This window comes from Panthera tigris, chromosome C1 (assembly GCF_018350195.1).
Source record: "Panthera tigris isolate Pti1 chromosome C1, P.tigris_Pti1_mat1.1, whole genome shotgun sequence".
In the NCBI taxonomy this organism is placed as follows: domain Eukaryota; kingdom Metazoa; phylum Chordata; class Mammalia; order Carnivora; family Felidae; genus Panthera; species Panthera tigris.
The window spans coordinates 146,940,230-146,952,881 of NC_056667.1; the positions used below are offsets into that span (position 1 = coordinate 146,940,230).

The window sequence follows — 12,652 nt, forward strand, 5'->3', positions numbered from 1 at the left end:
CTGTTTCTGCTTTTTGTTTCTTTGTTTTGTTTTTTTAGATTCCATATATAAGTGAAATCATATGGTATTTGTCTTTCTCAGACTCTCCTCACTTAGCATAATACTTCTAGGTTCATCCATGTTGTCACACATGGCAAGCTCTCTTTTTTTTTTTTTAATAGCTGAATAATATTCCTTTGTGTATTTATACTCCATATTTTCTTTATCTCTCGATGGTCATTTGGGCTGCTTCCATGATTAACTACTGTAAATAATGCTGCAATAAACATAGGGGAATATATATGTTTTCAAATTAGTGTTTTTATTTTCTTTGGGTTAAATACCCAGGAGAGGAATTACCGAGTCATATAGTGGTTCTGTTAATTTTTTGAGGAACCTCCATCCTGTTTTTCATAATGGCTGTACCAATTTACATTCCTACCAGTAGTGCATGAGGGTTACTTCTTCTCCACATCTTCCCTAACACTTGTTATTTGTCTTTTTTTTTTTTCTTTTCATTCTAGCCATTCTGGCAGATATAAGGTTTTATTTTGATGGTGATGTTGAACATCTTTTCACATATCTGTTGGCCATCTGGATGTCTTCTTTGGAAAAATGTCTATTTGAGTTCTGTGCCCATTTTAATCAGCTTATATGGGGTTTTTTGGTTTTTTGTTTTTTTTTTACTGTTGAGTTGTGTAAGTTTTCTCTTTATTTTGCATATTAATCCCTTATCAGATACATCATTTGCAGACCTCTCCTTCCATTCAGGAAGTTACCTTTTTGTCTTATTGTTGGTTGCCTTCACTGTTAATACAGAGAATTTGTTTTCCATAAAACAAAGCAGTAAGTTTTGCAGTTTGACCACGTTCTAGTCTCAGGCTGAGGCCTGACTTTCTTTTCAACAGAAAAATGACTCTGGGGTTCTATTCAATCCAGTGTGTCTTGTAGGAGAGTAATGATAGTAGCCTGCACTACTACTAATGGAAAGAACCCCATCTAGACCTAGGAGAGAGAGAGAGAGAAATGACATGCTAACATTACTCTATGTGGCTCCATCAAATTCTCTACTGCCCCCTCCACTACTGTTTACCTACTAGTGTCCATTAACGCAGGCTAGCCCACATCAGAAATAGAATTGGAAGGAAATTGGGTGCAGACTTAAGTATACTATTTTTCAAAAAAATTTCTGTTAAGTGATATGGAGTAAAGTTTATCAGCATATTCAATTTCATGGGTGTATAACATATATGTTGTAACAGGTTACCTGCATTGGCCACTCTAGAATTTGTGTAATTCTGAAAGAGCTTCCAGACTGTGTTTCCGCACATTCTATCCCCAAAATTGCACTGGAAGCATGAAGCAGCGCGGTATGTGGGGGAACTGCAAGTAATTAGAAGTGCCTGGAATGTAGGTTTGTGTGGAAAAGGGCAGACTAGAAGGACCTGGGTGGTGGAGGGCCGTCTGGGGCATACCAAGATGTTTGAGCTGTTTCCTCTGTGGGTCTGTTATGCATTAGCATCACGAGAGTGATGTCAGATATCCGAGGGTTTGAAAAATCACTGCAGCGGCAGTGTGGAGGAGAGCCTGGAAGGATGATCCAGCCACAACACACTGAGAGGATGAAGGCCCGAACTGTGTCTGTGGTAGTAGGGATGAATTCAAAAGGTGTATGTTTTAAGTGGCTGCTGTGTGCCCGGGACTATCTTAGTTTCTGGAAGTACATCTGTGAATAAGGCAGACTTTCCTGCCCTCATGGAGATTGCACACTAGTGGGTGGAAAACAATAAAATGATTCCATGCTCTTCACTTTGAGCGACTAGGTGGTAATGATTAGGGGTTTTTAAGACATTGTGCAACCATACACACCTAGCAAAGATATTTTTGCATCCATTTATGTCTGCGAAATGAAAAATAAAACATTTAATTTTACAATGATTTACTACATATATTTTTATAACATTACGAGGAAAGCATGGTGTCTTCTTTAAAATAAAACTAATATTGTCCACATTAAAACGAACAGCCTTGATTTACTAATTTGCTAATGAACTTCTAATTGTTCACTGTGTGACTCCACAGTCTCAGACTTAAGAATTTCATTCTAGAAGGTTGTTGATAATTAAGCTATTAGAAATTGTGAATGCATCTTTCCACTGAAACAAAGTTAACCTGGATGATTCAGTTCTTGTATTTTAAAATGTGTTTTACATTCCAGCAGAAGCTCCTAGGACACGAGTCACTTGGAATCTTCGGATAAGAAAGGGAATAGGATGGAATCATTTGTGGGCACAGTGCCTATAGACACGTTGTAGACAGTACAAGTTGGGCAAGTGTTTCTAGGATTAGATGGTTGGAGAGAGGAAGGGAAGAAGGGAGAAGAAGCCTACATGTCTAACATGGGGGCCACCTCTAATTGTTCTGAGAAAAGCAGGTTATGTTCAGTGACTTAAAATAGCATTTCAAAATTGCACATATTTATTGTCTGATCCCTGAATCCCAGAGTATTGAACGATTTGAGAATCATTTAAAGTGAATGATTCAAGAGAAAATTGACCATTCTGAATAACATGCAGTGACCAGTTATAACAGAATTGTAAGATTAGTGTGAAGTAATTTGGCTGAACACACAGGTCTTCAAAAAAAAATACCATGGAAATTTTTGCTTGTTTTTGATCCTAATATTAGTTTATTTTCCTAATGATTTTTATCTTTTACCTAAAATAGAGAAAAATATTAACTGAGACTTCCTGTTGCCTTCACTTCACCTAGGAATGGCTTATTGCATTTTGATGATCAAAGGCCTTTTCAACAGTAAAAAAGCTGTTTGCCTAACCGAGGCTACTGCAATTTTCTACCTAGAATGGACGAGAATAAGTTGCCTGCTTGATCACTTATGTATACCTGATCAGTCAGGACAGTTAAGAACTTGATATTCTACCCAATCTATTGTAACAACAACATATATTAAGCATCTGCTATGTGTGAGATAGTATGACAGGCACTTGACATTAAAAAGATGAGCAAAATAGCCACAACCCTTGCCCAATTTGAGAAATCAACCTGAATTATATTCTGTTATCTATAATTATAAGAATAAAAAATCTTGTGAAAGTATTTCATTAAAGTTTATGTAAGTTTCATACTCAGAAGATAATAATTTTCATGATATTATTCCCAAGAAACTTGAGGTACATTAAACAATTCTAGATGGCAGTTTTTAATTTATCACATATTTTAATATTGGCAAAAGTATGAACATTTTGAAAGGAACACAGTTAGGTAATATCAACCTCAGTATTTAGAAAACTAATTTAGATGATAGAGTAGAATAAAAACAGATTTAAGAGAAGTTGAAATTCAGTGTAGGGAACCACTTTTGGAGTCACAGAATGTAATAACCTTCCCTCAGGAGCAAGAAGACAAATGTGCCCTAACTCGTATCTGACCAAATGTTCACCTTTTCCTGTCCCATCAGTCCCTTCTGAAATCAGGTAGGAGTGCAGCAGATAAAGGAACATCAACAGAGTAATAGAGATAGGCATTCACTGGGGGCATGCCCCTCCCCTGCTTGCTGCTAGTTCAAGGTCCCAGAATGTAAACTGCTAGGGCTCTGACCAAAGTAAAGGCAAATCACACACAAAGTTGAAGTTCAGGGAGTTCTTATTAAATCTAGAGTTTCATTAACCACTTTATGAATTGGGGAAATAACAGGGGGTTAACAAGAACTTTAAATCTGAGAACTATAGCACTAAAAACACTGCTCCCTTCTTCTGTTCCATGTCCTGTATTTTATAGTGTTTCCTTAAGTCCAGAGTCACACACCTTTTCCTTAAATTTAATAAACACCCTAAAAATAAGTCAATATGTGCATTTTTCCTGATTTCAAAAAAGTAAAATGTTTAAGAAGGAAAAAAAAAAGACATTTTAATTGTACCCCACAGAAATAACTGCTAACACTTGGGTTTTTATTTTTCCAGACTTCTTTCTTTCTAGGCATATTGTGTGTGTGTGTGTGTGTGTGTGTGTGTGTGTGTGTGTGTGTGTGTGTGTGTTTACATGGTTAATGGAAAAATGAGATCGCAAGCCGTTCTGCCATATACACTAGTGAAAAGCCCTGACTTTGGAGTCAGGCCATCCTGGGTTTGAATCCCAGCCAATTCTGGTTACTAGCATAAGATTTTGACCAGTTTCTTTACCTGTAAAATAAGAATGATGATGTATCTTTTCAGAAGTTTGTTGTGGACAATAAAAAGGAGATAATATATGTGAAGTGCTTCATCAAGAGTTTAATAAATGCTTCATAATCCAGCCTCTTGTTCCTGTGTTCTACTTCACTGTCCCCTTAGCACCATGCTTTGCTGTATTTGGCAAGTGGAGGTGGGGGGGGGGGGAGGCACAGATATGTTTTTATGAAGAAATGTATTAAATTGGTACTCTATAAACTAAGAGACATGTATAGCTAAAATATTCTGATTTTTAAAACCCTATATATTTTTTTAAATTTTTTTAATGTTTAGTTTTGAGAGAGAGAGAGACAGAGGGCACAAGCAGGAGAGGAGCAGGGTTAGAGACAAGCATCCAAAACAGGCTCTAGGCTCCGAGCTGTCAGCACAGAGCCCAACATGGGGCTCGAACCCAGGAACCATGAGATCATGACCTGAACTGAAGTCAGAGGATAACTCACTGAGCCACTCAGGTGCCCCTAAAACCTTATATAAGGTTAACATCCAGCTCAAACTAACCAATAAATTTTGTGCCGATTATAATTTCTAGACATTTATGTTTGTATGTGTGCATGTGTGTATGTATTTATTTTTAGTTTCCGGGGCTTTTAACAGGAATTAGAATGAAGTTTTTAACAGCCTTTTGGGTCCTTTTTAATGTGTTGTAGTCAATGTATACATGTATAATAACTTCTATGTATATAACGTATATGTTCTTTTTAACGTATATGTAGTTTTCATATCACAAAAAGCAACATAATACATAAGTACCATGAATATCATGCATAGTTGTGCTATTTTATTTGTCTTATCCAAGAAGAATCTTGTATCACTTTATAATTTGCCTTAATTTCCAAGTAGAACTAGTTTCGTCCCAAATTGATATGGAAGCTTAAATATGTCTAAAATTAACTTAGTTAAAAGAGTGGCTTTAAATTTTGTTTGAGACTTTTATACTTTTATGTAATGAAATGTGAAAATTAGATGTTTATGTGCAAAATAGGTCCACAGTTAAATGTTATGACAAAGGAAGTAAATATTTCATTTTTTCCCTTTTTTCTCTAGCTCAACTGAGAAGTCATTTCCTTGGAGATCAACAGGTATGAGTTTTTATCATACAAAAAATATTTCTTATGTTTTGCACACACAAAAAGAGCATTCATATAGCTTGCTTTCTCAATTTACTGCCTCTTGTAGTGACACTCCTGAGCTCCTTCACTTTCAAATAGTTCTTACTTTGCTTGATTCGTTTGAACATTGTTGAGTAGACTTAAAGATATCAGCTATAAAGAAAGTTAAAGCACTGGACATCAGCATGTCAATGTTATCACCACTGGACATTTTTAATATAGGCACATATCATCTGAATATTTTCTTTTCTATCATAAGAAAGTACAGGGATGCCCTCACAAAAGTTCCTGCATAATCTGGGAAAGTTGACTGATCATTTATATAAATCAAGATTTTTCCTTTCGTAGTGTTTCCCGCACTCAAGAGTTGCCTGAAACATTCATATCCTTTATGTATCCAGATGCAGACTATATGGTAGCTTCTAATAGAATCCAGAAGCTTCTAATATAGTTTCCTTATCTTTCTTTTCACTCCAAATTCACTTCGTAGAAAGGATGAATTACATTAAGGAGAGTATCTGCCATCTTCATAAATATTTGATGACTTCATATTCAGTGTTCATTCATTAAATGTTGAGCACCTACATCACGGACCCAGTCCTATACACATTGCTGGTCACACAGTGATTGGTGCAACACGCACATGTTTCTGCATCTTCCTTGGAACTTATAACATAAAGGACAATGTTATCAATATATAAATACTAGAATAGGCCTTGTTATCTAAATACTTTGACAATTTTTAGACAGATTTTGATCTTGAATAAAACTCAGATCACTAAATGTCTGATATCTGAGTTTACCAAAACCTCCAGGGTTATTTATAGTGCATACAAGGCACTCCACTGTTTTATAAGGAAGCTATTCCCAATTCCCATGAATTGTTTACTCAAGCCATAGATTAGGCAAAGACATATGAAAAGCTACTTAACAATAAGACTTACAAACAGTAGCTTAATATAAGGAAAATCATACCATGAAATAGTATGTGGTTAGATGCCAAATGTATATTGTGTGGGAGACATTGTTGTAAATGGACAGCCTACTGCAGAGAGCGCTTTGTCACTAGGCAGCAAAAGAGACAACAAATGTCACATATGAACATTTAAAACTGGTTTGAGAGATGGCAAAGTGTGCAAAGTCTAGATAGCCACATTGGGTCAAAATAGATTTGTAAATACTGGTGACTTTTAACTCTCCCACAAGTCATGGAGAGTCACTGAAAATGCTTTGAGCAAAAAAGTTGCCTGATTTAAATATTCTTCAGGAGAAATAGCAGCTCTATAAACTATTAAAAAGTGATTTGAAAAATGTAAAGAAAAATACTAAGCACACAGTAGTGCGTTTCGTACTTGTCTGTGGCAAAAATTTGCCATTTCATATAAAATTCTTCTGTAAGTTTATCTTTAACAGTACATCATTAATTTATTCCAGAAATATTTCTCGAGAGCCTTAAAACAGTTGTCTAGCACATAGCTGTCAATCTTTAAAACAAATATCCTTGTCCTCTTAAGTGCTTCAGGTCTAGTGGAGGTAGATGTTGAGCACCTACATCATGGTGCTATCCACTTGAAATTGGAGGAGGGGGGCTATAAAGGGGAACGACAGATATATGCCATATTTACTGATATCTCTATTTCTGGACATTAAGGTTGTTTCTAATTTTTTTTACAATTATATATAACATTGTGGGAAACATCCCTGTACATAAAATTATATCTGTACTTTTGATTTATCGTAGGCTAGACTTTTAAAGAAAAAATATTAGAGTATATGAACATTTTTAAGCCTCTTGATATGTGTAACCAAGTTGTTTGCCTGAAAAGATTATATTATTTTTCCCTCCCTTTAGGAATGTGAGGTTGATCCTCTCATACTTCCTCATTGGCATCATCGTTTTATTAAAAATCTCTTATATATTGCCCTTTTTTGTTGCAGTGCAAGTGTTTGATAGGCACGAGCTTTTTGTAGACCAAGGATGATAACTATATTAGTCAGAGTCAAGTCAGGAAAACCAAGCTCATGGCAGCTAGTTCCATATGAGGGATTTGATTCAGGGAGGTTTATAGTTCAAGGGCGCATTGGAAGGTTTGGGAAAATTAAACAGCATACTCAAATGCCCATGAGACTGATCATAACCAAAGCTGCCACTGTTTCTAGGACTGAGGGGGCAATGGATTAGGTGGTTTTGTTTCCAAACTGGAGCAGTGGTGAGAAGTAGGGCAGGGGGAGATTTCCAGCATTAGCTGGAACCAGGAAGGAGATAAAGCCAAGCCAGAAATGCTGCCTAGAGCAGAGCCGGAGAACATCCTGGATCTTCTTAGTACAGTTCCGCTCCTGACACACACCATTCTGCCCCGGCTGAGCTGAGCCAGAAAAGGCAGTTCGGTGGTTTCTAACTACCAAAAGCCAGCCAGGCAGTGTACAACTGTGTTGATTTACATATATAGAGAATGAGCTTTGATTAGGAAGACACATAACAGAATGAAATATTTGGGGCCTTGCTGTCCTTTCTACCTCCCTCCCCTCTAGTACATTTACTCAGCATCGTTCGACCACCATCTTCATGATTTACTAATGAGTTAAATATAGATGTGTGTGTGTGTGTGTGTGTGTGTGTGTGTGTGTGTGTGTGTATTGTCTGAGTTCCTCCCCAAATACTTTAACGTTAGGGAAATACAACTCCAATAGTTCATCTGTCTTCACCACAGCTACATTTGTAATTCACACCTAATAACTATGCTTCATCCCTTACTTTTGTCAGAGTATACTCATACCAAACTCCTATTCAGATCTGGCAGGTGTTAGTTACATTTACTGACCTTGTTTTTTGCTTTTGGGGGGAGAAGGAGTGTATTAATCTTCACACACTACAATCACAACTGCTATTTACTCCACTTTCTATTATTTTAACTATAATAACGTTACTTGTGTGCTTTCTTAAATTTGCCTACGTTTCAGCCACAGTTATGACATTTAAATTGTAACCATGGCAATAAGCTACAAAGATAAGGGTAGAAAACTGAAATTTGATTGTATGCATAAAGGAGTAAAATCTGATTTGTTTCATGTTTCTTTTTCTAAGTAGTGATAGATATCTTTAGAAGTTTGATTGCAAGTAAATAATAGCATAAAATGTCAGTTTTGCTGCTTTTTCTGTTAAGTTTAACTCTTATCTTCTCTTTACCACATTGCATGCAGAAATACTAAATGTAGTATAAAAATCCTCTCATTTTTAGAATTTGGTAGTCCTGACCAGAATAAGGGCAGGGGTGGCTTAAAATTTAATAGATAGATAGATAGATAGATAGATAGATAGATAGATAGATAGATAGATAGAGGTAGTCTTTGTCTTTGACTAGATCTTGACAAAAGTAACATCTTTGTTCAATTTTCTTGGTTTCCTAAATAAGAAAGGATTACATGAAAAGATTTAGGATTAAGTCTCTTATTGTTCCTCATTTTTCTTCAATATTTTGAACATTTTGTTGCAGACAATTGCTCTACCTTTATATACATATTACAAACTTGAGTTGAAAATCTTGGAACTTAAAAAGCCTTTTAGCAATAAGGTGAATTGTTAACAGGGCAATGGTTTGATCACTACCTGGGACAGATCCCTGCCTACTCTGGTGTTTTCAGGATGTTACACATTCTGTTGAAATGCCAGAACCTGAGACCAGCTGCTGAATTTTGTTTTTAAATAGCTGACTTACTGCAGAGTCATTTTCTAAGGAAGAGCTCAGGATGCCCTAGGCTGAAAAGATTTCCATTTCTTTATGATTCAGTTCAGCAGAATCCCTCTGTTTGTTTGCTCGGGTTGGTTGGTTGGTCCTTTGGTCTGACAGTCGTTTGGTTGATTTTTGTATGAGGGATAGTAGGCTGTATGAAAGTAAAAAGCCAAAGCTTTTTAAGTTTGGGGCTCAAAGAGATTACTTCCCAAAACACAAGGAAGAACCATCCCCTCTACAGTTTTCTCAGGCTGGTTGGGAAGGAGTCTTAAGGAGAAGCTTCCCCGGAAGTAATAAAGTTGTTTTGAAGTATTTATGCTTTATCGTTATCTTGCTTTTCTGTTCCCCTCTCTTCATTATTCCGTATTTTCTAGCTTAGCAGTGTTACATATCTACTCTCTATAAACATAAAATGCGCATCCTTTTGTCTTTTATGAAGAGAGTTTATCGTTTTGTTTTGGCTCTGTCTTTTCCTTATAGCCTTGCATTTCTTATAACCTTGTGTTTTTTGTTTTTTTATGTATGTTCCACTAAAGAGCAGTGAGGAGGGAATGTTGTCTTAATGTTCCTTTCTGTTTTCTCTTTTATTAGTGTTCCATTTTTCCATTGTTCACATCTTCACCTCTCTTAAAATTTGATGCATTTGTACAGTCTCTTATGTTCTGCCAAAATTTGAGGTAGCTTTTAACACCACATACAATAAGATAGAAAATAAACACCATAATCATAAACATATATAATAGAATAATAGATAAAAGCCGGAGGAAAGTGAGAATACAAATAAATGCACATGTGATTATAATTCTTCTTGATGGAAAATATTATGCAAAATAGTCCTTAAAGAAAAGAAAGGAGGTGGAACCCTTGGGCTTCTCTTTTAAGAAAAAGCACACCAATTCACACACACACACACACTCTCTCTCTCTCTCTCTCTCTCTCTCTCTCTCTCTCTCTCACACACACACACACACACACACACACACACACACACAAAAGATACATAGTTTGTGTTGCCCACCAGAAAGAAGCTGTTGAAGCCATAAATTGAGTCCTTTTGTCAAAGTGTTCATTGGCTGTTACTTAAATCCTCCAGCCACATCCTGTAAAGTGAATTGTGCCACAAGTCGCAATTTCACAGTTTTTCTGTTCCAGGAAAAAAATACTAGAGTCTAGGCAGTTTCCAGTTTTAGTACTTATGTGTAAAATGAGGGGAGGGGAGCAGCATGGCATCAGCCTGAGAATCCTAGCCTTCTTCCGGCAGCCCCCCACCCTCCCCTTCCCTGCAGATGAGAAGGGGCCCCCTTCTGAACCTGAGTGCACCTGTCTGTGCCCACAGGCCAAGGAATCTGGCTCCCTTTCACTAGAAGAAAGTGCTCAAGAAATAGTGTCAAGAGCAGATATTAATGAATGTTAAATAACTGATTGGGAATTACTACTTCTCAGAAAATAAAGAAGCCACAAGATTAGAGTTTTTCCTAAAGCAACGAGTTAGCAAAGGACACAGGAGAATAAAAGTAAGGGAAATTTCTGGTTGACCCAGAAGGCATTAAGGGGTAGAGAGCCTTGGGTGGGCCTATTGTAATAAGTAATGAGTAAGAGAGAAAATATTAATGATTTCATTCAGTTGAAATAGTGGATATTTGACAATAAAATGTGAAAGGGAATGAAAAAGATGGTGGTAAAACAGAAATTTTAAACTGATAGGGTAATTTAACTTCACAGTGCCACATCCATTTATTGTGGAGTATGTATTTAAGTGCCATAATTTTAACATACTGTCCATTAAATCATTATTGTGTGGTACATACTGACATTAATAGTTAATGTATACTACTAATTTTAAGACTTTATAGGGGTTGGGTTTTGTGTTTTGTTTACATATTTAAATTTTGTTCCTAACATGTATAGATACGACTTTCTTCCCACTGCAGTGGGTTAAAAAAAAAAAAAAAAAAAAAACATAAATACTGAAGGTAAAAGATAAATGTGAGACTAGCCCTAAGTCAATTTATTTCTTTTTTTCCTCCATCTGGAGCAAGTAATTTACAATACAAAAAAGCATCAGCACATCATGAGATAGGACACAAACTTAAATGGGAACACTTTATTCCTCAGTAGAAATGTGCCGGATTTATAAAGGAGATAGAATAGGAAGTTATATTATACATGTTCATAAATAGAATATTAGATTAGCAATCATGTATAAAGGACGATTGAGGATTTTGGATGTTATGATTTATTATGGCTAAATGACAAAATTTCATCATATATTCATTCCTTCCTGTTTCTCTTCTAAATAACAGGAGAAATACGACTTTCTGTTAAAACCAGCCAAGTTTTTCCTCCCTTATTTTTTCAGGCCTTTTTAGCTACATAGTCATGATATTCTTCTTACCACAGCTACAACACTATAGCTTCCTGATCACCACAAAAAGGTTCTCTTAACTTGTTAATGTTTTATTACAAAAGGCCTTCTATATTTTACAAAAAGTAAGTCTTGAAGAACTTGGAGTAAAGGTAAAATTTCCTTCATTCCCACATCTTTCTATACAATGGCCATTGCCCCACACACCTCTGTAGATACCTACTCACACGCGCACACACACACACACACACACCTTTGGCTTTGTTTTGTTTTTAATTCAGTGAGGATATATTATACAGTGTTCTATAATGTAGGTTTTTTCCTTAACGGCATAGTGAAAACCAAGCATGTGTTTCTGTTATCAGTATATAAAGACCCACCTCTTTTTTAATGGTTAAATACCCATGGTTTAGAAAATTTATGTGAACAATCCCTTATTAGTAAATTTTTTTTTCCAGTTTTTTACTTTGACGAACAATGGTAAACGGTTTCTCTGCACATCTGAGTATCTTTGTCACTTACATTTTTTTAAGTGGAACTGCCTGGGCAACTGTGTATACGGGGGCTGTAGGGGCACATATTGTCAAACTGCCCACCAAAAATGCTTAACAATATGTGGGAAGAGTGAGGCTTTTCCTCTGCCTTCTTAGGTTAAGTGACTGAGGAAGCCAGTGAATTTAACTGACAATAGTTAAATTAATAGAAAAATAATCCCAAAGTATTCAGATACACATAGGAGCTCATGAAAGTAGTTTACCTAAATGACTACACTAGGGGTTATCTACCTAGCTTAATGGGGGAGAGAAAGTGGGCAGAAAGGGTTTCTGGGGGAAAAACAAATAGGTTCCTAGGGGAACAATGGGGATCTAAGAAATTTTGCAATAATGTTTGTTTATGCAGGTACAAGTGGTCCTCCCACTTTTTTTTCATGCCATGAATCTCCCACAGAAGGGACCCATGGCAGCCTCACTCCCAGAAGTTTCTGCTTTTAGTGAAATAAGGGATGCTCCAAGAAGGCTTGTTTCTACATTTGTTGAATTTCAAATGTCTTTACTTCAAAACAACCTTCGTGCTGACTGTCAGAGTCTGAGGGGGTCCCTACAAATATTCCTACCTATACCAACTGCTATGCCTATCCATGCTTGCTATGTTGCCAGAGTCTAGGAGTATAAATTTTCATGAATATATAAAATGTTAGTGAGTTATTAGGCTTTAAAAAGC

The 12,652-nt window shown here is 36.3% G+C and overlaps 1 protein-coding gene and 1 long non-coding RNA gene across 11 annotated transcripts in view; one reads left to right on the forward strand and one right to left on the reverse strand.

Annotated features, from left to right (window-relative positions):
- The window catches only part of PKP4 (plakophilin 4), a 238,065-nt gene that overhangs the window by 156,878 nt on the left and 68,535 nt on the right, over window positions 1-12,652 (forward strand). For all 10 annotated transcript variants that reach the window (XM_042994487.1, XM_042994481.1, XM_042994489.1 and 7 more), the window contains one exon: window positions 5,271-5,305. In XM_042994487.1, coding sequence (XP_042850421.1) covers window positions 5,271-5,305 — 35 coding nt within the window. The remainder of the gene's footprint in view (window positions 1-5,270; window positions 5,306-12,652) is intronic.
- Window positions 1-12,652, reverse strand: part of LOC122240929 — a 65,534-nt gene that overhangs the window by 44,775 nt on the left and 8,107 nt on the right. The window lies entirely within an intron of this gene.